Raw genomic sequence first — 27694 nt, forward strand, 5'->3', positions numbered from 1 at the left:
TGAGATAGCACCCTCCCCCACAAACACATGTAACATAAGAGTGAAAGTGAAAACATCCACTGGTCCGGTATGGCGGCACACATCTGTAACCGCAGCATTTGGGAAGCAGAGGCAGGGGAATTTGAGTCCTGGAGTAGCCTGGATCACACAGTTATGAAACAGACCCACCAGTCAACCCACAAAATACTTTCAGAGGAAAAAAAAAAAAAGTCAGGGTCGCTGGGAGATGTTCAGTGGGTAAAGGTGCTTGCTGCCAGGCATGGCAGCCTGAACCTGATCCCTGGGATCCACATGGGGCAGGAGAGAATGGAGCCTCACAAATTGTTCTCTGACCTCCACGCGTGCAGCGCAGAGCATGCGCACGCATGCGCGCGCCTACACACAGATTCGCAAACACGGTAAGTAAATAATGTTTAAAGAAGGAAAAAGAAGGCAACTCTGGAGGCTGATGTTGGAAGATTATTTGAGACCAAAAGTTCAAGGTCAGCATAGGCTACATAATAAGACCTGTTCTCCAAACACAGAATAAAAAATGCTAAACCTGTAGCACTTTTTAAAAAGTGAAGTACCGGTTCTGTTCATGAAGGGTCTGCACTCAGAACCGTGTGTTTCCGTAGTGTTATGAAGCAGAACCCACTGCCATGGAAGGTGTGAGGCACTGCACGCCCCAACCTTGAAAGGTGTCACCAAAAGCTAGGGGCACAAAGTGGCTGCCTTCGAGACCCACAGCACAGTGTCAGGTAACGGAAGTCACTTCACTGAGCTGAAAGGGCATCAGGGCTGGGCTGGAGGGACGGCTCGGCAGTTACAAGCACCGGCTGCTCCTTCAGAGCATCTGCTTTGATTCCCAGCACCCACTTGGCAGCTGGAAACCAGGGAGCTGACTTCTTTGGGTTGATCTCCGAGGGCACCAGGAACACACGTGGTGCACAGGCATATATTCAGCTGAAACAGCTATACACATGAAAAAAAAAAAAAGCAGTTAAAATTGAGTGTGATGGTACACACCTTTCACTCAGGAGGCAGAGGCTGGTGGAGCTCTGTTAGGTTTTGAGGCCAGTCTGCTTCAAATAAGGAGTTCCAGGACAATCAGAGCCACGTAATAGAGAGGCATTTCCTCACATAAATAAATAAATAGATAATAAATAAATAAATAAATAAACAAATAAATAAAGTGTCTGTGTTCACACAGCATCTATTGGGAAGAGGTAAGGAGCTCCTGTTCCACAGTCCCTGTTGTGCTGTTTTCTTTTCTTTCTGTGTTCTTTATTATCTATTTATTTTTGTTTGTTTTTCTCAACTGAGTTTCTGCTTATGTTTAGCACCCACACTCACTGCCAGTGTTGTGTCTCAGAAAAACCTGGAAGTGGGAAATCCTAGAAGGGGTCGTGCTCAATCACCGCTTTGTCCCATGTCCTTGCCTCCAGGGCTATTCCCGTGGCTCCTCCCGGGAGGAAGGTGCACTCTCTGTCTAGACAAATGTCTGCCATCCTTGTGTGACGACACTCAGTGTCAGGGAGGGAAGACATCCCGCCTCCCCGTTCTCTGGCTTGCAACAGGTGGCGACAGGAACCTCTCAGCTCCGTGGAGGACAGCAGCTCTATGATGTCTTGTGGTTTTAGATGTGGGTGGCCTGTGTCAGCCCGCTGGGAGGCTCGCCTCACTTATCTCGTGCATCAGGTAAGGGGCTTTGCAGTGCACCCTAGGACAGTTGGCAGCAAGTCACCTCCTGGCTGGGCCTGCCTGAGACTCTCCATGGCCCCGGGAAGATGCACCGTGGAAGGTGAGTCTGTATTTAGGGCTCTCTCTTCTCAGATCCATGCAGAGAGATACTGTGCCCCCCGGTGACATGGGCGACATCACCCTCCCCTGACCTTGTTAAGTGTCCTGGTCTTGAACATGTCCCAGACATTGTATCTTTGCAAAGATCATCATGAAATGAGGAACTGCAAGGTTCAGGGTGGGGTGCGGTGGGAGTGGGTCTTGAAGTCAGTGTGTTTGTGCCCTGAATCCACAGAGGGAGGACACCAAGTTTGCCAGGCTGTGTTGCAAATTATGGAAGAAGCTTTGCTTTCTCAATGATTGAGGTTTTTTGGGGGTGGGGTGGGGGAACCAAACCTAACAGCTTAGGCCCAGGGTTGGTAAAGTCCCTCTAAACCCCCAGATCTTTTGAAAACTTCGTGGTAGGAGAGGATCCGGGAGGCAGCATACTCGGAAGGAATTCTAGAAGGTTGGCTCCATGGGGTTAGGAGCTGGGAGGGGAAGGCATTCGTGGTTAAGCAGAAGTCTCTGTTTCTGGGCATCAAAAAACTGTTTTGCTGGGATTCCCCCTTTCTTCCCCAACTTGATCTTCCTAGGACGCCAAGGCCCCGGGCTCACTCTTGGCCAGGGCTCGGCCTCCTAGGAGTGAATTATAACCCACTCTGGTGAAAAGGTATGGATATGGCCGGAGGCAGGGTGGCTTTGGTAGGGGGGGTGGTACGGGCATTTTTGTTAAGGAGTTGGGCTGGTGCAAGAGACACACATTATCGGGTCCTCACACGAGGTTACCCAACTGGCTTAGTCAGTTTTGCCTGCAAGCGGCTGCACGGGAGGCCCTTTGCTAGTGCAGGGCAGGGCAGGGCATAGCTTCCTCACAACGGCAGTGGGAATGGTGGGGCTCCGCTTCCTCCTACCCACCACCCTTCAAGTATATAGTGTCAGTGCATCTGCTTGAGCCTGTCGCCAGGACCTCTTGTTCAGGTGCCGATGGAGACAGAGCTGGCCGAGCTTGGGTGCACTCATCCCATCAGGCAAGGAAGCTAGGCCAGAAGGTGGGCAAGCACTTCAGGATGGGTAAAGAAGCCAGATGGAGGGAGGGAGTAAGAGTGCCAGGAGGAACACTACCTCCCCAACCCTTCAGCTTCCCTATGCTGCTCAGACCCTCACCCTCTTTCCTTCCCTGGTACACCGATCACTTAGGAGTCCAGCCTCTTCTCTAGCCATGTGTGCCACGGGTACCTACCCAACTAGTTGCCTTTTCTGCAGGAAGCATGTGGGAAGGTGCTTTTTTTTTTTTTTTTTTTTTTTGGAGGGGAGCGTCCTTCTATGCCTAGTCATCTCTGCTCCTTCCAGTCTGCCACCTTGGTCCTCACCCAGCTGGTCTGCTGGCCCCATCCTTCCGGCTCTTGGCATCCCTACTGCATTAGCATCATCAGTGTCCTCACACACCCTGTGCACAGCAGGCTTGGCTATCTCACTGGTGCTAGAAGAGGGCCCCACAGGGCTTCCAAAGGGAAGCCGGATCCTGTGTCCACCTCCAGCCCCATTTCCTGGCACAGCTTCCACAGGCCACAGGCTCCTGCTGCTCCTGGAGGGCAGGGTGTCTGCATTGCTGTGTCTTCCTCCAAAGAGAAGATACTGCTGGATCAAGGTTCACCTAGAGAGTGGCCTCCTTCCATCCTTCTCCATTTCTGTGGGCTTTGTGGGTGGTCAAGAGACTAGGGAGTCCCTCTACCCCTCTTAAGACAGGAGGGAGGGCCTGGGGATGTCTCTATTGGTAGGTGCATGCCTACCGTGCAGAAAGCCTTGGGGCCCATGCCTAGTATTGTGGAAAAAAGAAAAGAGAAGATGGAGAGATGGTTTAGTGGTTAAGAGCACTTGCTGCTCTAGAAGAGGGCCCAGACTCAGTTCCCAGCACCCACATGGTGGCTCACAGCTATCTGTCGGCACACACATGCAGGCAAAATTAGATGTTGGTTTCTCCGGGTTCTCACATGGTTCTGTAGTGCGGTGTGTCTGGATTGTGGTGAGATAGTTGGAACCCACCCAGCCCAGCTCCTTCAAGGACCGGCGAGTATTCAGCTGTCTGCCTCTGTGCTGAGTACCTGGCCTTAGGTCTGTCTGTCAAGGAAGGGAGTCCTCCTGTCCGTGATAGCTCCAAAGCTGTGCTGGTAGAGCTCTGGGGAGAGAGAGGCTTACGATGTTCAGGGTCATGCCCTGGGCGGGAGTCACATATTGCTCTCAAAAAGTTCATGGATGGAGTGAAAGTTTGTGGAACCCCTTCCCAAAACAGAAGGGCCAGGCGTCACAAGCTAGTTTCTCTGGGTGCCTGTTTTCTCATCATTAGGAGGACAGTGACCCCACCCTTCCCAAGCCACCCAGTGCAGACGGAGGTACCCCCAGCAGAGGAAATGCTCTCCGCCCACGCGATGGCTACAAGGCTTCGGATTACATCTGGACGGTTTCCATCTGTGGTGCACTTGCCTCTGTCCCCAGCTAGGAAGGGGATATATTGGGTGGGGAAATCACTCCTCTCCCTGATCTTAAGCCATGGGCTGATTTCCTCTGGTGGTGGCAGGGTGGTCCCTGGGGTCTGTATCAGTTCTCAGCTGGAAGCAGTGGCAGTGCTGATCCGTCAAGGTTCTGTCACTCTAGGGTCCTGCTTTCACATACTCCAGGAGTGGGCTGATAGTCTGAGCCCTACTCTGCTGATAATTGTCCCAACAGGAGACAGACACTGCCTGGAGAGCTTAGCTTTCATGGCCTTGGTGACCCACAATGCACGCTCTATCTCAGCGGAAGACAAAGCCTTAATGGGTTTGTTTGTCTAGAGGTGCAGACAGACGGAGCAGACTGCTGGGTGATGGGTTAGAGTTAATTGAAGTCTGTCTTGGGGTTGTGCCATTGGGCTTTTGGGCAGGTGGGCTAGGGCGGTGTTAAGGACGGTGCTGTGGTCTCTCTGCGTTTGTTTCCTTCTTCCTTATCACTAATCAGGCTTGTATAACCAGGGTGGCCCTGCTTCCTGCTCGGGGATATCAGTGAGCCATCTGTACATGCAAATGACTCTACTGACAGAGCCCAGGCAGAGGCACACAGTCAGGCACTTCCTAAGCTTCTGGTTCCCCAGGGTTCAGGGCCTCCCTCTTTTCAGGGAGTTCCCTTTTGTGGGACAGCTGAGAACAGGACATGACAGGCAGTTTGGGAAGAGCTGATCTCTGTTTCCATCTTCCCCTGTGTTCCCGCGTCAGAACTCCGAGATGAGCCTATTTCAGGAGTGACATGGGAGAGAATACATAGAGGGTTAGCCTGTGACCATGAGAGGAGCCCTGGCCCTCTCTGTGACTCCACTTCCACACGGTGAATGAACAGCCTTTCACGGAACAGTTGTCAGAACCTCGGCAGTCCTGGGTCGTGGTGGGTCATGCCTTTAATCCCAGCATCCCAGCACTGAAGAAGTAGGCTGGGGGAAATCTCTGAGTTCAAGCCCAGCCTGGTCTACATAGTGATTTCCAGGACAGCCAGGGACACACAGAGAGACTCTGTCAATCCCCTCAGCCCCCACCCAAAGACAAATAGAGAATCAAGTCATAAAGTCAGGTATGGCAGAACCTAGAATAACACATTGAGAGGCTCTTCCCTAGTCACAGAGGATGGCAGGTGAGTGTGGACATGCTGCTGTCATAGGATCCTGGAGATCTGAGCCCGAGATCTTCAGCCCTTGAATGCTGACGGCACCAGTCTTTGGTTGGGTCAAGTGGCATTTTTACACTTCAGCTAATCAGTGAAGCTGGAGAGATGTGCCCAGTCCTGTCCATAGGACACAGTAAAGGCACCTGCTGGGCAGAATCCTGGGAAGCACCCCCCCCCTCCACCCAGGGCACCTAGCACAGGCCCTACAGTTCCATCTTTTGCAGGTTGGACCTTGGAGAAGAAGGCAGTGAAAAAGGTCCTGCGCTCCTGGCTCCTGATCTACACCTGTGTCTGTTCCTGCATCTGCTGGGCAGTTTCTGTTCCAGAGCAGGGAGGAGGTGAGGGCTGGGTACTACGTCTCCCTGAGGTGGCTGCATGGAGAGTTAGGGGAGCAGGAGACAAGTTATCACCTGCGAAACCCCAGGGAAAGACATGGGCCTGAACGCTGCTGGCGCCTGTCTTCTAGTGTCCCACCCTCTCCCATCCCACAAAGCTCTGGCCCAGGGAACCATGGTCAAAACCCAGCCATTCCTAAGCCTCTCTTCCTGCCCCCAACATCTTCCCCTGGGACCCTCTCTGTCTGGTCTGATCCTCCCACCCACCTCAGCTTTACCTTGAGGCACTACTATGTGTTCCCGTCATCCCTATCCTCAGGGGCGAAGCTTGGGACATTCACTTGCTTCAGCAACGGTGTCCTCAGGATTGACTGCCACTGGTCAGCTCCAGAGCTGGGCCAGAAATCCAGGGCCTGGCTCCTCTTTACCAGGTGAGGACGGAGGGCCAGGCCTACTGGGGGAAGGTAGAGGGTTCCCGTGGTTGGCAGCGTCCACGGTGCTAATAATATAGGGCTATCTCAGTAACCAGGTGACGGACAGCAAGCACAGGTGCACGTTCTGGGACAGGACCTGTACCCTGGTGCTGCCGCCCGAGGAGGTGTTCTTGCCGACTGACAACTTCACCGTCACTTTCCACCGCTGCGTCATGGGGCAGGAGCAGGTCAGCCTGGTGGACTCACAGTACCTGCTCCGGAGACATGGTGAGTGGGAGCAGCCCTGCCAGCAGGGGCCTCATCGCTAGGCCATGAGGTTGAGGCCCTGGGCCTTTGACTCCTCCTGAGCATCCTTGCCAAGCAAGATGCAGATCAGTCCCTGGAAGGGAGGGCATCACGGCTGCTGCAGGGCCAGGGTTTGGGCAGAGAATGAAAAGATGCGGCCAGCTGGGGGGAAGAGCAGGGGTGACTCCAGGAAGGCACCAGAAAGAACTTCCAGCAGCGGATCATGAAGGGAAGGGAAGGCAAGATTCAGAAATTACCCTGCTGCGGGGGCGTAAGGAAGTCAGCGCCAATCTTTCCCGGAGTGGCTTTCCTGAGGTAGTCCTCAGTTGAGGTCCCCCTGGTCCCCTTGACCAGACCCTCTAGGGAATGCTCTCGGTCCCCACTTCTGGCCACACTGAGGGACACAGTGGTAGCTGCAGCCTCACGTGGCCCCTCTTTGTTGCAGTCAAGCTGGACCCTCCCTCTGATTTGCAGAGCAATGTGAGCGCTGAGCGTTGTGTCCTGACTTGGAGCATCAGCCTTGCTCTGGAGCCCCTGAGCCCATTCCTCAGCTATGAGCTGGCCTTCAAGAGGCAGGAGGAGGCCTGGGAGGTAACACGGAGTGGCTGTCTGGGCTCTCCCTCCTGGGACTGGCTAGAGCCATTGGTGAGAACAGAAGGGGCCAGAGCTAGATGTATGCGCGTGCACGTGCTAGCTGCGCACGAGCCTATGCTTGCACGTGTGTCTATGAACACATAGCATGTGAGTGTGCCTATTTGTACATGTGTGTTTACATGTGAGTGTGTGTGAGTGTGTTTGTGCTTATATGGGTGAGTGTACACTGGGGGCGGGTGTGGAAACGTGATGAGTGTGTACATGTACCCGCAGGTGTGTGTAAATGTGAGTGACTGGGTTTGCTGGTGCACGTGTGTCCATTCTTTAGGACCCTGCACTCAGTCAAATGCCCCCCAACCCTGCAGCAGGCCCAGCACAAGGACCATATTGTCGGAGTGACCTGGCTTGTCCTTGAAGCCGTTGAACTGAATCCCGGTTCCACCTACGAGGCCAGACTGCGTGTCCAGATGACTTTTTGGGGGGATTATGATGACGTGGCAGAGGGGGAGTATTCTAAGAGCCACTGGAGTGAGTGGAGCGAGCCCGTGCCCTTTCCCTCTCCCCGGAGATGGAGACAGGGTAGGTGCCGCATGGCGGCTGCTTTGTCAGGGCCTGGACAGAGTCCCTGGTCCTTGCTTCCTCCTGCCCCGCCTCCACCTCACCAAGCTGAAGCCCTCCCCTCATTTCTGAGAGGTGTGAGGCGTTCATAGCCAGTGGCCACCCTCAGCAGCAAATGTGTCCAGGGCTTCACACTGGCTGGAGTGTCTGTCTAAGGCTGGACAAGACCTGGGCTTGCTTTGTGAGACGGGGCTGATCCTGTCTATGTGCAGCGATGAGCACGGGCGATACGGCAGGTGGGAACGGGGAGGTACAGATAACGCAGGGACATCAGATATGACACTAACAGCAAGGCCCGTCTTAACACTTTCTGCTTCGGCTGACAGAACCGATGCTGGCTTTTGTGCCCTGTGGACTTAGGGGGACATCTCGCTACTGTGGCTACTCACAACCGTGGACTCTTTCTGCCCACAGGCCTCCTGGTCCCATCACGGCGATGGTCAGACAGCATCCTTGTTGCTGTGTCCATCTTTCTTCTGCTGACTGGCCTTGTCCATCTTCTGTTCAAGCTGTCACCCAGGTAGGTGGCCAACGTATGTAGGTGTGAGTGTATGTGTGTGTGTGTGTGTGTGTGTGTGTGTGCATGAGTGTGTGTGTGTGTATAAATTGTGGGCATGTGTGTAAGTGTACTGGGGTACACCTGTATTTATTAGTGTGTGTGTGTGTGTGTGTGTGTGTGTGTGTATGTGTGTGACTGGGGAACCACAGCTGCCTGTTCATGGCACAGCTCTGTTGGCTTCATCTGAGAGTTAAAGACACACGGTTGCTTTTAGGCTCTGAACCCACTATTGGGGATCAGTCTGTATAGGACACAAGCCATGGTGTAAATGGGTACATAGGCCACTAACCAGAAAGGCCACACTGAGCCACATTGGCTCCCGTCCCGGGATCTGTCCAGAGGCGTTATTTATTTATTTATTTATTTTGAAGGGTGTCACTGTGTTGCCCACTTTGGTCTTCAACAAGTGGGCTTATGAGATCTTTGTGCCTCAGCCTTCCGGGTAGCTGAGATGGTAGGCATGTGTTGCTATGCCCAGGGGCCCCTTGAGGACAGGTTTGGATGCAGGGGGCTGGCATCTGGCAGGTAGGAGGGAGCTCTGGTTTTGGCAATGACCTCAGGTATTCTGGAATGTGGCCTTGGGAAAGGCTTCTCTCTGGGTCCCTTTGGCCCTGACTTTTCTCTTTTGGCTGCAGGGTGAAGAGAACCTTCTCCCAGAATGTTCCCTCCCCCGAGGCATTTTTCCATCCTCTCTACAGTGTGTACAATGGGGACTTCCAGGTGTGTGCAGGGGAAACTTCAGGGAGGTGGGGTCAAGCGTGGCACTGCCAGGGCAGATATGGCCTAGAAGTCTGCCAGGAAGGTGCAGAATCTGGGCTTAGACTGCGGGGCTCGAGCAACCATGGGGTCCTTATTCATGCTCTGAGCCTCTTTTATATAGAAAGTAGGCTTACATTTGTGCTCTAGCTCTAACGGGTGCATATTTTCCTGTACTTCCGGGCGGTGTTATGGGTCAGTGTATAGCAGTGGTGGATGGCGAGATACAGGGGCATTTTGTGGAGGCTCCTAGTCCCGCTGAGTGACAGCATTCTTTGGGAGGGTCAGCTCTCCTGTTGCTCCACAGTGCTTCAGAACGGGCCTCTAGTTTTGTGTGTAGCTGCATTTAAGGGGTGTGCCCAGAATCTGGCTCCGCTGGATGACCTGGGACAGCATCCTCTCATGGTTTTGTTTTGTCTTTGGCACCTGTCACCCTCTGTCACATCTTTTCCTTTCTCTTTGGCACCTGGTGCTATAAGCCTGTGGCCTTGGGCTGAGGAGGTCTGAAGAGACTCGGGGTCCTCCGGGAGGAAGGTGGGATGCTTTGGGCACTGGCATTGCTTGGCTCTGGGTGCGCACAGTGGAGGAGAGAGCCTGGGCTGTGCAGGCGGAGGTTCCCAGAGTGAGTCCTGAACATGCTGACCCAGCTTCCCTCCTGCCCCCTGATCTGAGGCAGACCTGGGCAGGGGCCCACAGAGCCGGACCACAACCGAGACAGGATGGTGTCAGCACTCCATCAGGAGGCTCGGAGTCCAGCATCTGGGAGGCTATCACAGCCCTCACCTGCAGCCCCGCGTGCCCTGTGCAGTTTTCCGGCCTGAAGTGGGAGTACATGGGCTCTGGCTTCCCAGAGCCCCCAAGCTCAGAGAGTGTGCTGCCGGCAGGCTGTCTAGAGCTGGAAGGACAGCCATCTGCCTACCTGCCCCAGGAGGACTGGGCCCCCCTGGGCTCTCCCAGGCCCCCTCCTCTAGACTCAGACAGCGGCAGCAGCGACTGCTGTGAGGAGTGCCAGCTCTCAGCCCTCCCGGAACTCACCCAGAGCCCCGAGCTCACACAGGCTCAGCTTATGGCCCTTCCTGTGTCCAGCAGGGCCTGACACCTACCAGGGAATGTGGGCACGTTCCTCCCTCCTACCCTTGGATGGCGCCAGACTTAGCCTCAGCCAGATGCACCATGCATGAACCGAAGGCCCTGGGGCTGACCCTTGGGTGGGGGCAGGGAACCCTGGAGAGGATGCAGTTGTGGTGATGGAAGCAGCCGGCTGCTTTTCACCCCTCTGCCGGAGTCTCATCTTAACATCAGCACCCGCCACCCTCTCCTCTTTCGGGCTTTGTCTTAGGCCTGAAAAGAGGGTTCGACAGGCAGCTTGGCCTGTCCTCATGCCTTTAAAGGGTTAGCCTGAGCCCAGGGACACTGCTGAGACACGAGTGAATTGTCCTTCGTCTGTGCTTTCCTGAGGTGCCTTCTGCACTAAGTCAAAACGACATTTGACCTTCCAGACTGTGCGTGGCTGGGGCTGGAGAGAATGCTGGAGCTTCGAGCAGCTGAGATTGTCCGTCTCCCAGCTTTCAGGGTTCCAAGATCAGCAGGATGGAGTCTCACTGGGTGATTCAGAGAACAAAGTAATTAACCCGTGTGTGTTCATTGCTTTCCTCTTGATGTGATAAAAATGACTTACGGAAGAAAGTGATTGTTTTGGTTTAAGGTTCGAGAGGAATAGGAACACATCCTGGTGCTGAGGCCTGGCAGCAGGGACAGGAAGCTGTGTAGTGGAAATTTTGCTTTCTTTAAAACCCAGTGATGTTACATTTTTGTTTTAATCCCAACCGTGGGACATAGGGCCACATTAGTTTCTCCACAGCTGATAACAGCCTCCTTCAGTGACTCAGAGAGGAGAGGGGCGTGGTCTTTGTCAGTTGATAACAGCCTCTTTGGGCTTCTGAGGAAGAAGCTTTGAGGGATGATCGGAGAAGGAAGAGGCTGCTGCTGTGTTTGCTAGTTTACTGGTTAGCTGGACTACCAGGTATTCTGACAACTGAGATTGGACTTGCCCCAAGGAACCCGAGGGCCCTAAACAACTGGAAGTAACTAAAGAGAATGCCACTCCCTCTCCCCACTAACCTTCTTTCTCTCCTACCCAGTGTTGGGGTGCTGGAAGGTATCAGGAGGGATAAGGGTTGGAGAAGGAAGGTAGAGGCACAAAAAACCCCATTAAAACAGAGTTAAGATGTAACGCTACAAAGCTGAGAGCTCACATCTCAGTCAAAAGCATGAGGCAGAGCGAACAGCCGTGACATTTTCACCCTAGCAAGGCTCCACAACCTCCCTAAACAGCGCCACCAAGTGGAGAGCGAGTGTCCAACTCTCTGAGCCTATCGGTTCATTTCTCATTTAAACCATCTCACTACCTCCTGTCCCCAACCTTCCACTGTTTCTAGGAGAAAAAGCTGAAGCCAGCCAGGGCCACTAGAGAGAGCTGATTTCTCAGCAGCCTGTGAAGGACACCGACACCCGTAACTGCCTTGTGGGGTGGCCCAGAGAGAGTGGTGGGAGGACTAGAATGTGACTGTTGTTTTCCTAGGCCTGCCCTAACAGAGTAACAGAAACTGGTGGCTAATACTGTGGATTGTTTTCCCTTGCTCTGACGTTCAGGGGTCTCGAATGGAGATGCCATGAAGGCCATGACCCCACAGGGGAGGGTTTGTTTCAAGCCTTGCTTCACATTTATTTCCTTCTGAGCAACCTCTTCCGGACTGAGACTAGAGGCTACCCCAATGGCGGACACAGAAAGAGACTGAGCAGATGGACGCCTTTGTGCATATTTAGAGCCTTCAAGCACCGACCCAACAGGAGTCCTCTTGCTATTTGAAGGGTTTTTAAAAAATGAGTGTGGGAGAAATGTGGGGCAAAGATGACTTCTGAACCCGTAACGTTGTGCAAGAGACAGAACTACTGCGTGTTAGGCTTGGTGGCTGCGGGGAACAGTGCAGCATTGTGGGCTCAGAGCTGGGGTTCTGGGAATGCTTGCACTGACCTCAGGGGGCACACTGACTCACGGGGTCATCCACAGCGTGATGGCCTGGTTAGGACCGAGAGAGCTGGAGTCTCCCTCCAGTCCAGTTCCCTGCCTCACCTGTGCTGGCATGTGGAGACTTTAAAACAGTGACCACGTTAGTTAGAATAAGTCAGGGTTATGTTTTCATTAAGGGCAATGCCATGTTCCTTACACTGGTAGAGGTTCTATCCAGTATAGAGTCTGTGCTGTTCTGGAAAGCTTGAACAGCGGTAAAGGTTTTTGCTTCACTCCTAACATCTGCAAGGTTTCCTCCAGCGTGAATGCTCCTGTTTGCTAAGGACTGAACACGGGCTCTAGGATTCTCACATTCTTGCTTTTTTTTTTTGAATCAAGGTTTCTCTGTGTAGCTCTGGCTGTCCTGGAGCTCACTCTGTAGATCAGGCTGGCCTCGAACTCACAGAGTTCTGCCTGCCTCTATCTCCCTAATGCTGGGATTAAAGGCCTGCATCACCACTGCCTGGATATATTTTCACAGTCTTTACATCTGAAGGGTCTCACTCCTGTGTGTGTGTGTGTGTGTGTGTGTGTGTGTGTTTTTTTAAAAAAAACTTATTTTATATATATAGTTAGATATCTATTATGTATTATTTTATATCATGTTTAAAATTATATCTCATGCTTAATAAAAGATGAACAATATTAAGAACCTGTGCCACAGGGCTGGAGAGATGGCTCAGTGGTTAAGATCACTTTGTTCTTCCAGAGGACATGAGTTCGATACCCGACACCTCCATCAGGGAGCTCACAGCTGGCTGTAAGTCAAGCTCCAAGGACACCTGACTCCCTCTCTGGATTCAGCCATCACCCCAACACACGTGGCATGTGCTCAACATGCACGCACATTAACAAGGGGACTGGAGAGATGACTCACATCTCTCCAGTGCTTCTTTGCTTCCCAGCCCCCACACGGTGGCTCCCAACAGTCTGCAACTCCAGTCCCAGGAGATCCAGTGCCCTCTTTTGGTCTCCGCTGGCACCAGGCCCGCACACGGAGCACAGTCATACAGAGAGGAAAAACACCCACACCCATACCCACACCCATACATGCAAGAAATCTGTAGAACTGTGCAAAACTCACAGATACATTTGGAGATGAATCGTTGGTCTTTAAAAATGACACTATTGAGACAGACGTTTAAGGAGAAAAAATGAAAAGAAAGCTGTAGTTCTCTATTTCCCCATCTTTTCTGACTTTAATACAATTTCTAATTTTGCACTTGGTAATATATTATTCTTGGATTTTTTTTTAAATGAAAGGAAGTAATAAAATACATGCTTGTGGCACGGAGGTAGAATGCAATGAAAACACACGGAAGTATGCCCCGGCTCAGACAGTCAAATCACAGAGTCAGCATCTCAGTCCAAAAGGGAGAGCCCTCACAGCAAAGAGAAACTAAACCAATAGGTTTCCATATCAAACATGATGCTGCACTCCTGTCATGATGATGAGAAAGAGTTCACAGAGGGAAGCCAGAGAGAGAGAGAGAGAGAGAGAGAGAGAGAGAGAGAGAAAGAGACAGGAAGAGAGAGACAGAGACAGAGAAACAGAGAGAGACACAGAGAGAAAACACTTCAACCAAAGAACGAAATTCTTAGCTGTAACAGGACAGCGTCACTGCACAAAGGACCCATCCCTGCTGTGACACCAGTGGCCAAAATAAAAGTGAAGGGTAGTTTAATCCACTCCCGAGAAGACACCCATTTAGGGAAACGTCAAGCTGGGTGCACCTAAGGTTTGTCCTGCAGATGGGAGTCAAACAGATGTGCATTAGTGTTCTAGAGATGGGCCCGTCCTTCTATTCCTTATATGCAGCCTCTTAGTTACATTTCCTTATAACGCAGAATAAACAGTTCCATTTTCTTGCTGTGGGATTCTCCTGAGAGACAGGCTTCCTCCTCACTGTGAACAGTTTGTTCGCAGCACGGCATGGGTTTATTTCACTGGCGATGCCTACGTGTTTGGAATGTGTCTGCCATCTTTATTAAAATTTGTGAAAGTTTCAACCCTTTCCCTCTTCCCTTCTGGAGTTCAGATAATTAAGCAAATTCTTATTTATCCTTTGAAAATTTCACACGTACAGACGACGTATTTTGATCATATCAGCTCCCTATTACCTCCAACTTGACATGGAATCTCCAACCTGTCTCCCTCCCAAATACGCATTTCTATTTTGTACTTATTATTACTTTCTCTCTGAGTTCATTTGATGCTGACTGTATGCCCCCTACCGTGGCCACCTTCTGGGGCATGGGTAGGCTCTTAGGATCCATATCCACAAAGAAAAACAACTCCCCCTTTCTCAACAGTATCCTCTGTTAATGGCTCCTCCAATTGGGCTGAGGCCCCCTCCTCCATCCTTGCTGGTATCTTTCTTTCTTTTTGTTTCTTGAGACAGGGTTTTTATGTGTAGCCTTGGCTGCCCTGGAGCTCACTGTGTTGACCAGGACGGCCTCAGACTCACAGAGATCTGCCTGCCTCTGCCTCCCAAGTGCTGGATTACAGGCATGCACTACCATGCCTGGCTCTTTCTTTCTTTCTTTCTTTCTTTCTTTCTTTCTTTCTTTCTTTCTTTCTTTCTTTCTTTCTTTCTTTCTTAAACAGACTTAATTCACTTTATTTTTCTTGTATTAAAAAACAAAAACAAAAACAAACCTTATGTGGTAGCCACAGCTGGAGCCTGGGTCCTCTGAACACAGACTCTGGTGTGGGTTTTCACTAGATGATCAGTGATTCCTGTTAAGGAGGCTTGGTAAACACAGTCTCTTTCCAGAGGTCGGGGGTCAGATAGCTGTAGGTCTTGGAGATGGCATCAAAGGTAGCCTTGGCAAAGTGGCCCAAGGTGGCAGCGCAGCCCCTGGCTGATGTGTAGCAGTCATCAATACCGGCCATCATCAGTAGCTTCTTGGGCACAGGAGCAGAGACAATGCCAGTGCCTCTGGGGGCAGGGATGAGACACACCAAAACGGAGCCACAGCGGCCTGTCACCTTGCACGGAACAGTGTGGGGTTTGCCAATCTTGTACCCCAGTAGCCTCTCCACACAGGGACGATGGAAAGCTTCGCCAAGATGATGGCTCCTCGGATGGCAATGGCTACCTCCTTGGAGCACTGAACACTAAGATCAGCATGACCATTGTAGTCCCCAGTCTGACAAAAGCCTTGAACCTGGTCCGCTGGCCGGCCTGTGTCTGCTTCTGCACTGTCATGTTCTTCAGAACCTCATCCTTTAGGGATGCACCTAGGAAAAAGTCAATAATCTCAGATTCCTTAAAGGGCCCCAGGGACTTGATCTTCATGTCCTTGTCCAGGTGGCCCATCTTGATCATGGGGATCCACTCCTTGTCTTTGGCTTTATCTCCAAGCGCCGGGAGCCTCGCCCACAGCCACCACCTTGACCATGACCTCAGCCTGGAAGATGGCAAATCCTCCCCCGAAGCCTAATCCCGGGCCTGGGCCTGGGCCCTCCTGCTGCATCTGCATCCCTGTCATTTGGGGTTTTGCAGAAGCAGCAGCCCCAGCTGGAATTTTCACGCCTTGATCCTGTGAAGGCCTGTTGGGGATGACTAAGGCCGCTGTGAGTGTATAACAGGGACGTGGAGCCGCCGGTGGTTCTTCAGTGACAAGTTCCTGAGAAGGAGGACCAGGACCGGGGGGGGGGGGGGAGAAACAAAGAGGACGGGGAAGTCTGGGGTCAGGAGGCCTTGCACAAGCTGATGTCTTCCACGAGCCAATTTATTAAGAAGTGCGACATCTTAGCTACGTTTTACAGGGGGGAAATGGGACAGAGTCAACAGAAAGCTATCCTACAGTGGAAGAAAGTCAGCACGGGGCTCATCCAGCAGTGTTGAGCAAAGGAGACGCAGGATACCTCAAGTGTCCCATAGACTGAGCACACGGCGGTCTCGGGGCTGATGACCCAATCTCTTCAGGGGAAACATCAGGGCCTCCAAGAAAGCCTTGGACTGGCCAGGCTGCCAGCACAACAGCCATGTCAGGTCCAGCAGCATTTAGCAGCACCCTCCTCATCCCCTGGCTCCTCCACTCTGCTCTTGTCTTGCTCCTCTTCTGCCATCTTCCTCGAGGCTTGACTGAGGGGAGCTTTGTATAGATGACCTAACCATGGCTGAGTGCTCACACACAGCCCACTATTCTCAGCTCTCTGACTGCGATAGCCCCTACCCGCTGCAACGAGAAGTGCCTTTGATCATCATTGACAACCTTTATAAGGGAATCTCACAGAGTGACCGCTCAGGGAAACGCCACCAGAAGGCTCCCCTAGCGACTATGATTTCTCAGCCATAGGCTTTTGATGAAATTTACAGGACCAGACAAGACGTCCGTGCTGTGAGCCGGGGGGTCGGGGGTGGGGGTGGCGGCGCTCGCCTTTAATTCCAGGGCTCGGGTGGCAGAGGCAGGTGGCTCTCTGAGTTTGAGGCCAGCCTGGTGTACAGAGAGAGTTCTAGGGTGGCCAGGGCTACACAGAGAAACCCAGTCTCATCCCAACCATCATGCTACTGCTGTACTGATGGCGGTATCACGCCCAGCAGGTCAGGTTTGTAGCAGGCAGGGTCCGACAACGGCTAAGACCATCGAGTCTTCTCTTCCAGTGAAAGCTAGTCAGAAGGGAGGGTTTCCTGGTAAGCACGAGACTGATTTCTCTGTGTCCTGTAAAAAATAGCTCAGCAGGGGCTTCTCGTTCAGTTATGCTGGGCATCCGAGAGCAATGGCAGCAGCATGTGTTGCTTTGAGAGACTCTGGGGTCCCCGTGCCCAGGGACTGCCAGGGAGGTGTCCTGTGTCCAACACAGATCTCCCCTTAATAACCAGTGTTTTCTGGGGGCACTATTATCCAGTCAGGCAGGGTACCTTCGTTCAAACTCACTTCTGGTGTTGTAGTTTTTAAAGCTCACAGTCTCATAGATTTCCACAAAGGTTCTTTGTACCACGCTAACGTTTGGTGCCCATCTCTTACTCTGCCTTGACACTCTAAATCACTCACGTTGGCAGCTACTGACCTTGAATTTCTCAGTTTAAGTCTGGTTTCACCCAGTGCGATAGTTATTTCTCGCTCTTTGTTGTAATGCCTGTTTCTTATTAATAACATAAATTTCTTGATTTTGTTTTGATAGATGATTATTTTAAATTTTACTATGCATCTGAGAATGGTTATCCTGAATTTCTTTTTTTTTGGGGGGGAGGTCAGGTGATCCATAACTTAATGCGTTCCAAAATTTTTTTTTGAGATACTAATTTTTTTCCCCACTTAAATCACTTTAAAAATGAAATCTAATAAAAACTTCATTTTAGGGGATAGACAATCTCTAAAAATCTAATCATGGGGCTGGAGAGAGGAGTGGTTAAAAGAGCTTGCTGTTCTTGTAGAAGACCAAGGTTTCGTTCTTATCATCCACAGCAGCTCACAGCTGTCCAAAACTCCAGTTTGGGGGACCAGGTTCCGTCTTCTGATCTCTGTGGGCAGCAAGCACTGCCGTGGAGCACAGACATACACACAGGTGAAACACTCATACACATAAAATAAAAACATATAAAAAACCCCCATAATGGTGTATGTATTCAACCAAAACACTCCTTGTTCTAACATTTAAATATGACTGAGTATCATTTGTAAAAAGTAAACTCAACATGTCCTTGACTAAAAATAATAATAATAATAATAATAATAATAATAATAATAATAATAATAAAATCAGTTTGTTTTTTATTCCAGTCAGAGCAATGTAAAGTGGTGCTTCTGGCTGGCAAATGCGATTCTTTTTGTTTGTTTGGGCATTTTAACTGTTTTGTCATACTAACATGTTTGGGGTGTTTCCGGGACGGTTGTTTTCTTGCTTCTCGTGCACATAATTTAATGGGTAGTAACTCTGTGCTGATGTTTTGACATCTCCCATTTAGAAAACAGACTTTACTGTCCTTTACACAAGGGAAGCCATTTACAAACCTCGTGAGACATTCTGGGGACTCACAAATTCTTGGTGAGGGTGGCTGGGTCTTCTCTGCATTTTTCCCCCGCAATTTCTTCTCCAGGGCCCAGAGGGGCTTGCAGAGACTGAAGCACCAACCATGGACCACGCATGGACTGCACCTGGGCCCTACCCAGTCCATGATGGGCAGCTCAGGCTTCGTATGGGTTCTCTAGTAAGGGGGTGGTGGTGCTGACTCTGACATGGACTCCGTTGCCTGTTTTTGATCACCTCTCCCTGGCGGGCGGGGCTGCCTCGCTGGCTCACAGGGAAAGAGTGCTGGGCTTGGTTGGTGGTGTGGGGATCCCCTTTTTCTGAGGAGTAGGGGAGGGGAGAGAGGGGGAAGAGGGAGGAAGGATGGGACCAGGAGGAGAGGATGGAGGGAGCAGGATAGGGATGTAAAACAAACAAACAAACAAACAAACAAACAAACAAACAAACATGTAAGTGATTTCTTGTCTAATTTTTCCAGTGTCAGCCTTTTAATTTTCAGTTCATGATCTCTGTCTCCCTCTAGTGTCCTATTGTGGTAACGCGGCCGTCTGGGCGCTGCAGAGAGATCTGAGCTCTTGGCCCTGAAGGCACCAACCTCTCCTCGCTCTCACAGGGGCCCAGCTCTGTAGGGACAGAAACAAGTCCCCCACAGCCCCCAAGTCCAGGGCATTGGCTGTACGTCACACCCTATTTCTGTTCCAAGGAAGGAGCTGCCAGGTGGAACCCCTGTCTGCCCGCTACAGTGCTCACCGGGGGCGCTTGCCTTGTTAACGTCATTCTTTAAATTTACATTTTGGGGAATTTCTCACATGAGTCCGCCATATTCACATCACTTCTACCCCTTCCTCTCCCTCCTCCACCACTTTCCATGCCCCCGCAGCCCCCTCTAGGTCTCATGACCTCTCCCTTTGTTATTTATTGTCACACACAATCCACTGAGGACATTTAATGTTGCTCAAAGGTCCACGTGCTTAAGGCTGCCACTCAGCATGGGGAAGCCTGTCCGTGGCTTGTCCCTGTGGAGGCAGGCACTGGCTGCCTGTAGCGTTTCATACATGCCAGCTGTACTCAATCCCCTTAAGGCCATTGGAAAAAACGCAGACGTCTACATTACAGTTGATGACGGCGGCAAAATTACAGTTATGAAGTAGCAACGAAACAATTTAATTGGTTGGGGTCAACATGAGGAGCTGTATTAAAGGGTCATGGCATTAGGAAGGCTGAGAACCACAAACGGAATATTAACGTACACGATACAAACTCCAAGAAATTGCAATGCGTATGATGATTCAAGATTCTTTCAGAACTGCCTCCTGACGACAAAACAGTGGAAGGATCATAATAACAATGAAGTTGCCAGCGATCCTGGGGGTGGAATAGGCGCTAAATATCTAATTATGTATTAAAATAAAGGTCACACTGTAGTGTATCTAACAAAGGAAATCAAGATTCTTTTTTTTTTTTTTTCCTAGACAGGGTTTCTCTGTGTAGCCTTGGCTGTTCTGGGCTCACTTTGTAGAGCAGGCTGGCCTCGAACTCACAGAGACCTGCCTGCCTCTTTCTCCTTGAGTGCTGGGATCACAGGTGTGCGTCACTGCGCCCAGCTTAAAATCGTGATTCTTACAATGGAAAATATCTCTGTGATGGAGAAATTGGCAAATGCAAACTTTCTCTTTTAGCCCAAGAATTCTCTCTCTTTTCAGACCCTTCTTGCCAAATGAAACAAAGAAATTGTTACTGAAAAGCTCTCTGCTGTGAACTCAGTTTTTGGGGGGGAGTTGTAGGCTCAGCACGGGAAAGGAAGGCGCAGAGGGTCTGTGCAGGCTAATCTTAGCCCAGAACCCTGGTGCTGAAACCTAAACTCTGACACGATGGCGTGATCAAGGGGGCACTGAGGAGGGATTAGACCATGAGGGTGGAACTCAGCACCGTCACAGGAGTTCTAACACCTGCCACACTCTTCTTCAGCCGAGGAGAGCGAGGTGTTGGCAGGCTGCAAACAAAAAGAAGGCCCTGTGCACGACAGACCCTGGCCACCTGGCAGCCAGGGGTCACGTGAAAGCAGTGGGAGTCCCCTGTTCTCTGTGCACGTGGTTCATTGTCAGCTTAGTTACAGCGTCTGGGGACCCCCCCCCCCATGCACTCTTTCTGTCTCTGTCTGTAAAAATATCTTAAAAATTTCTCTGCCTCTTAAGGGGTGAGGCAACTGTATTGTAACCACTTGGATAACCCACCCACTCTCATCTCCTAGCCTTTCAAAACAGATTTATTTATTTAACTTTATGTGTATGAGCGGTTTGCCTGCCTGTATGTCTGTGCACCCACATGTATGTTTGGGGCCTGCAGAGGCCAGAAAGAGGGTCTCCTGGAACCAGAGTCGCAGATGGTTGTGAGTTACTGTCTGGGTGCTGGGAATCAAACCTGGTCCTCTGCAAAAGCAGCCAGTGCTCTTAACCACTGAGCCGTTTCTTCAGCCTCAATCCCCCTTGGTCTCCTTTATGTTGTTTGAACATAATTATAACCATTCACTGCTATTAATTCTTCCTCCGGGGTCCCTTAGTATGGGGTTGGTGACTTTTGAGGAGACATGTTGGTTTTGCACTGAGATTTGCATGTTTGCAGTTAGTTGATTGATGGGGAGTGTGAGCTTGTGGCTGATGGCCTGGGAAGAGTGGACCCAGTGGTTCGGCCCGGCGGAGTCTCTCCTAGCAGAAGCTGGAGCTGGGCTGGGCAGCTGGGAAGTTCGGGCCAGATGATTGGTGCCTAACAGGCTCTGATTTGTCCACTGCAGAGGGCAGGCAGGCTAGGGAGTGGAGCCTGTGACACCTTCACCCGTCACGCAGGGGAGCTGTCACTATGGAATATTTTGGTGTCACAAGGTGGCATTATAATGGCCCAGGAGGTCATTATGAGGCCTCAGTATGACACTGTGGATATCAAAGACCAACACTTTCTGTCACAAGGGAAGATTGTGATATCATAAAAGAACCTTCGGTCTTATCAGTAGAGCAGAGTGGTGTTGTCTTGGGGCACCGTGAGGTCAAATTCAGTGTTGTTACAATAGAGCTTGGGATGTCAAAATATAGCATTTGGCGCCACAAAGCCACATTGCGTAGCGAGAAGAAGCATTGTGGTGTCACAGTTCATCGCTGGGGTGGTACAGCTAAGCGTCATGATGAAAAAGCTTAGACTCGTGATGGCAAAATGCAGGTGGCGGTGTCACCGAGAAGCGCTGGGATGCTCCGGAGCATCCTGAGGTGTCGTGATGAGGCCTCTGTGTCATCACCTCGGAGCTTGACTGTGACACGGCTTCGCTGCATCTTGACACCCCAAAGCTCCATTTTGGCATCGCAGTGCTCCTCTGCGGGCCACAGTGCTCTCCTGGGACATCGTGACGAGGTGAAGTAAAAACAGAACACAGATGCGTGAAAGCAGGGTGAGGACTTGGTGGGAGGAGGGAGGTGGGGGTGACAGAGGGAGAAGAGAAGGAGTGATGTGACATGAATGTCTTATATACACACGTCAACCTAAGAATAAATTAATTTTAACCATGAATTTCCACGGCTTTAGTAGGTTTTCTTTAATTTATAAGAACTAGGGGGATATGTGCTTGGAAAAGAGACAGGCTACGGAAGGTTCCTCACAGGCTAAGCCCTCTCAGTGTTGCGCCTGGCTCCTGAACACCCGATTTTTCTAGCATTCTTCCTTTCGCATAACTAACACAAACTTTAATGTACTGGGGACACGTGGCATCCTGCTTTCATTCTTGTTTTTTTTTTAGGATTTATTTATGTTATGTGCAGGAGCGTTTTATCTGCATGCATGTCTGAGCACCACATGTATTCCCAGTGCCCTCAAAGGTCAGAAGAGGGCATCAGATCCCCTGGGATTGGAGTTACAGATGGTGTGAGCCACCGTGCGGGTGCTGGGAACTGAACCTAGGTCCTCTGCAAGAGCAGAAAGTGTTTTTTAGCTGCTGAGCCATCTCTCCAGCCCTCCTACTTTCTCTTATTTGTACATGAATAGTATAAAAATTACAGCTTCAGAAAGCCATTCAGAAAGCCAGCATGACATTGCTCCTTTTTCACGAAGAGAGTGTTGATTTAGAATCACTAAGGAATGGGCGTGTATCAAGCAGGAAGTGTTTAGATGAGATATAAGACTCACCACAAATGAGGCTCTAGCTGTGACTTCCAGAAGGACAGCCATTCTCCAGACTCTCACCACTGTCTTGGTCACTGGTCTATGGCTGTGAAGAGGCACAGTGACCAGGGCAGCTCTCATGAAAGGAGGCACTGACCTGGGGGCTTGCCCACAGTGTCAGAGAGTTAGCCCATGAGCACCATAGGTAGTATGGCAGCATGCAGGCAGGCATGGGACTGCAGCCGAGAGCCTTACATCCGGGTCCACAGGCCGAGAGACAGGAGACTGGGCCTGGTGTGGACTTTTGAAACCTCAGCTCCCACCCCCAGTGGCACACTTCCTCTAACAAGGCCACACCTCCTAATCCTTCTAATCCTTTCAAATAGTTTATTCCCTGGTGACTAGGCTTCAAATAGATGAGTCTGGGAGACCATTCCCATTCAAACTATTCCAGGTTGTCTTGATTTTTTTATTTTTTATCTTTTTCCCCAAAGGCTTTAAAATGCTTCCTTTGGTGTAGTGAATTCATTTACAACTGTGTGTCCTATTAACACAGAATGTGCTTGTAAGATCCGCTCACTGTAGTCTATCTCATCAATACAAGAGGAAAACACAGTCTTAGGCTTCCAAGAGCCTCCTAGTTAAGACCCAAGCTGCTCTCTTTCCACATATGTGTAACATGGTTTAGACTTGTTATGGCATGTGTGCTCATAAAACAGAAAGTAGCTGGGTGTGGTGGTACCCACAGCACTCTGGAGGCAGAAGCAGGTGCATCTCTGTGAGTTCGAGGCCAGCCTGGTCTACATAGTGAGTTCCAGGACAGCCAAGGCTACACAGTGAGACCCTGACTCAAAAAACAAATGACTCTCCTCCCCCACACAATAAAACACAGAATGCTGAGGCGAGAAGCAAGAGTCCTCACAAATTAAGCCGATCCTAGTATGGGAAGAAGCCATACTCACAGGCTCTGCAATACCTTGCCTTCTGAAAGGCTTCGATGCCATTCTCTTTGCGGGTGAACTAACATGCTTTTATTCCCGCCACGAAGGTATTGTGAGTGAGCTCCGAGGACTGTGTATTTATAAAACAGACTGTAGTTTAGCTGAACACAGCACACACCTTAAACTAAGGCATTTCATTGAGTGCAAAAAGAAAGCAGTCTTAGGCTTCTAAACTTTCTCTAGACAAAGTCTAAAACGGTCCCCCCGCCCGGTGGTGAATACTGACTTAAGGACGGCTGTGGGTTGTGGTTGCCAAATAGAAAATGTCATTTGCGGGCGTACGAGTTGTCAAAATCGGAGCGTTCTCCGTGAGCAGTGGACGCCTTTCCAGTCTGCTGAGCACATTTTCAAAGGCTGTGGCATGGCTCTCTTCACACAAGAGAATGCTCAGGGCAGAGTGTGCTCACATGGAAGGAAAATGACCTCCCGCTAAATCTGCCACTAAGTCCCTGAAGAAAACGCAGCCTTAGGCTTCTTAGGGCTATCAGGGGTTGAGGCTTAAAAGGCTGCTTTTTACATGGTGAATGTGAGTGAGGAAAGTCTCCAGGGCACACGCTCAGAAGGCAAAATTACAGCTATCAGAAATGGTGGGTGACATCCAAATTTGTCTAGCTTAAAAAGCAACGTAAAACAGACAACTTTATAACGCAGGAGGGAAAAGTCCTGAGTCCCAAGGAACTGGTTTCTTTTGGGGTGGGGCTTCCCTCCTTCTAGCAATGGGGAATTGCTAGCAACAGACTGCTGCCTGAACTAGAGAGAGTTAGAAAACCTACACTTTACACTCAGCAATAGGCATTTTAAAGAGCTGCTGGGAAAGCCCTCAGCAGACAGTAGGTACAATGGCGGAAAGAGAGTCCCAGAAAACTGTCCCGTCACTGCCTATGTCATTAGTTAACGGAGCAGCCCTTAGGTGCCATTTGAAAAAGACCCTATAGTGGTTTGAAAGAGAAATGGCCCTCCCAGGCTGAGGCATTGGCATACTCGGTTTCCAGCTGGGGGCACTATCTGGGTAGAGCAGCCCTTTCTGGAGCAGGCGCATCAGTGTGTGCAGGCTTGGAGAGGAAGCCTCACCCACTACAGTTCACTCTCTTTGCTTTTTCCTCCCAGTTCAAGAGGCAAGCTCTCAGTCAGGCCTTTCATCCCAGCACTCAGGAGACGGAAGCAAACATAACTGTGAGTTCTAGGACAGCCTGGTTTACATAGAATTCCAGGTCAGCCAGGGCTACATAGTGAGACCCTGTCTCAAACAAACAGACAGACTGAGAGGATCAGATTAACTTTGTAACCTATTTTCGAGTTTCAGGCCCGTGTTCCTTAAAGTGTTAATTAAAGCCTCACAGTACTTTTTCCAGAGAATGGAGGAGTGTAACTGCCCCGGACCCTGGTCATCTGCTCTGGCAGAGATAAGGAAGTGAGCCAGCAAAGACCTCCACTCAGCAAAGAAGATCTGTGCTTGAGAGGTAACATTGCGTCTGCCACCATGCCTGTAGGTTCTTGCCACACTTAGCAGGCATAAAGAACTCTTATCCCTCTGGAACCCTGAGCACACATTAAAGAGTTAATTCTACAAGCCGAAGAGGAAAGAGTTCTTCTACAAGCTGCTTTGGTGATCTGTTTTAGCACAGGCACAGAAAAGTAGTGGATACTGTCAGTGTATCAGCCTTTGGGCAGTTTGAGACCCTCTGTGCACTGTTTGTTCTCCTAAGACCATCAGAACACACACCGTAGGATTCTATATGGACACCTGCCAGAGCGCAGGAAAGGAACTTTGGTTCAGAGCTACACAATACCTATCAACCTGAACATCCAGTGGAAGGCAGAGTTTTCAGGGAAACTCCCACACAGGATTCCAGCAGCTTGCCAGACAATGGGGAGTATCACAGAGGGTTGGGCCAGCGTTCACAGTTGACCTCCTGAAGGTCCACTGAGAGACGTGACGGGCGACTCCACCTGTGAAGTGGTACATGCTGCCCAGATCACGTCTGCAAACCCATCTCCCTGAAGAAGGCCCTTAGCTGAGAAGAGGACTGCCTATTGCAAAGGCATTGCCAGCAGCGAGTCGGGCTTCAGGAAGCTGGGCGAGGCATGCTGAGCATCTGACAGTGAGTCCAGATGTCAGGCCAGGCAGTGTTCATAGCCTGCAGTCCTTACCCAGTTCAACTTACCTACTGTTCTTTTGCTGGAGAGAGACACCATGTCCAAGGAAAGAAAAGTATTTAATTGGGGGGACTTGCTTGCAGTTACACAGGGCCTAGTCCATTTCCATCACGGTGGGCGGGCAGGGATGGTGCAGGAGCAGTGGCTGAAAACTTACATCTTATTCGAAAACAGGCAGCAGCAGCAGCAGCAGCAGCAGAGAGAGAGAGAGAGAGAGGGAGAGAGAGAGAGAGAGGCATGGGCTTTTGAAACCTCAATCTCAAACCAGCAACCTCGCACCTCCTTCAACAAGGCCACACCTCTGAATCCTTTGCAAACAGTTCTGCTAACTGGGGACCGAGCATTAAAACACATGAGTCTATGGGGACCATTCGCATCCAAGCTGCCATACAGTTCTCTCTCTTCACTCCCATTCCTTTCATCTAATATATAATGTCAGCTCAGCAAGCCAGCTCTATTCTTGCCTTATCTCTTTCTTTCAGAAGTACATTCAACTCCCTATTTTTAAAATTGAATTTAGTTTTTTTATGATTACATACGGTTCTCTCAAAGATTGACCATTTTCGTTTGTGTGCATGTGTGTGTGGGTATTGGACACCCCAGAGCTGGGTTACAGGCACTGTGAGCCACCTGATGCACATGCTGGGATTTGAACTCAGGACCCCTGGGAGAATAGAAAGTGCTCTTAACTCCTGAGCCATCATTCCAGCCCATATTAATTTTTCCTTCATATAGAATGTGTGTTACTTTGACCAACCACATTCTTTATTTCCCTCTAATTCCTCCTGTGTCTGAACCTCTATCTCTATTTCAATTTTATGTCTTCTACACACACACACACACACACACACACACACACACACACACACACACACCCCTTATTGGGTCCAGTTAAGGTTGTCTAATGCAGGTGGATACATGTGGGACCTTTCATATAGCCTGGGCAACCTGCCACAGGCCACACCCTTGAATGAAGCCAACTTTGTCTCTCTTGGCAGCTGTCAACTACCTGTGGATTTTCAACCAGGAGTGGAAACTTGTGAGGTTCCTTCAATCTATGCTGACACGTCTACTAGGCTGATCTTGTGCAGGCCGCCACAACTGGCAGTAGTTTGTGAGTGCAATTGTCTGTCAAATCCAGGAAAAAAAAATGTTTTACACCTAGCTTCCCCAACCTCTGGCTCTTACAATCTTTCCACTCTCTCTTCCAGGATGTTCCCTGAACCTTAGGCGCAAGGGCTATGAGACAGCTGTCCCATTTGGGCACAAGCATCCAACAGCCACTTATTCTCCACACTTGGATCATTTGTGGTTCTCTGTGTTAACCTCCATCTGATGGTGCAAGTGAGCTGGACTATTCTATGGGTAAACGGATGATATACTTTATCAATTAACCAAATGGCATACTAGTTCTCCCCTAGGGTTCTCGGCCAAGTTTACAGTACCTGGGATCAGTTCTTTATTGCAGTAAGATAACAGTTGGTTACTTTTTAAGACACCCATGCTGCTGTTGCTCCAACGAATCTGTTTTGCCAACCAAGCCCTTATTGTAGTGCACTGGGCTTAATATCTTTTCTCCCTGGGTAGCCCGGCTAGCACTGTCTGAGATACAAAAGCTGGCCGTCAGGTTGGATTAGAATCCAGTACCAACTTAATTTCTCCAAGTACTAGGATCAGTGTGTTCACGGTATTTTCTCCTGGTTGAACCAGACACATGCCAGTCACGTGGCCTGACAACATAAAAACCGGACCAGGTGCACTCTCCACAGTGCCGATGCCCTTCAGTGCTCAGGGACAGCCCTGCCTCCTCCTTGATTCCCTCTCCTACCCATACCAGTCGGCATCAGAGACAGAGCACCGCACACAGCGACTTCCCAGCAAGCCACCATCTCCGTATGTGCAGACCGGCATCCTGGACTCCCTGGCTGCAATAACCAGGAAGCTGACGATTTCACCCTTTAAAAGCAACGGTCGGATTCCTCTGCCCTCGGTCCTCTCCGGTGAGTTCTGCCTTGAGCGAATAAAATCTGCAGCCCTTACTCAGAACGGCAAAGACACAGCATCTGCCCTGACGGTTATTCATTCGTATTCACTCACATCTGTGCCACTTTGCCCAGCAAGCCTGCAGAGGCAGAGCTGTTCTTCTGCCCTGACCCAGACAGAGCCCCACACTGTCCCACAGGCCCTGGAGGCTCTGTTGAAGCCTCTGTCTGTCACGTTGTTTCCAGCTCTCACCGCCACGCCACAGATCAGACATTGCTGTGTCCCTTCCTCCTTGGAAAGCAGAGCTTGCTTTTGTTTCCCTCCAGGC

At 50.5% G+C, this 27694-nt stretch overlaps 1 protein-coding gene and 1 pseudogene across 1 annotated transcript; one reads left to right on the forward strand and one right to left on the reverse strand.

Annotated features, from left to right (window-relative positions):
• The first annotated feature begins 1755 nt into the window (after window positions 1-1755).
• Window positions 1756-10128, forward strand: Il9r (interleukin 9 receptor). Its single transcript, XM_055604822.1, has 9 exons — window positions 1756-1783; window positions 5676-5795; window positions 6106-6217; window positions 6309-6487; window positions 6951-7096; window positions 7465-7678; window positions 8132-8237; window positions 8912-8996; window positions 9709-10128. Exons 1-9 carry the CDS (start codon window positions 1756-1758, stop codon window positions 10126-10128), a joined length of 1410 nt encoding a protein of 469 aa, XP_055460797.1.
• Window positions 10129-14762: 4634 nt separating this feature from the next.
• On the reverse strand, window positions 14763-21423 carry LOC129674440 (40S ribosomal protein S2-like; annotated as a pseudogene).
• Window positions 21424-27694: the final 6271 nt, after the last annotated feature.

Source organism: Psammomys obesus, unplaced genomic scaffold (assembly GCF_907164565.1).
Source record: "Psammomys obesus unplaced genomic scaffold, mPsaObe1.curated_primary_1811, whole genome shotgun sequence".
Lineage (NCBI taxonomy): Eukaryota > Metazoa > Chordata > Mammalia > Rodentia > Muridae > Psammomys > Psammomys obesus.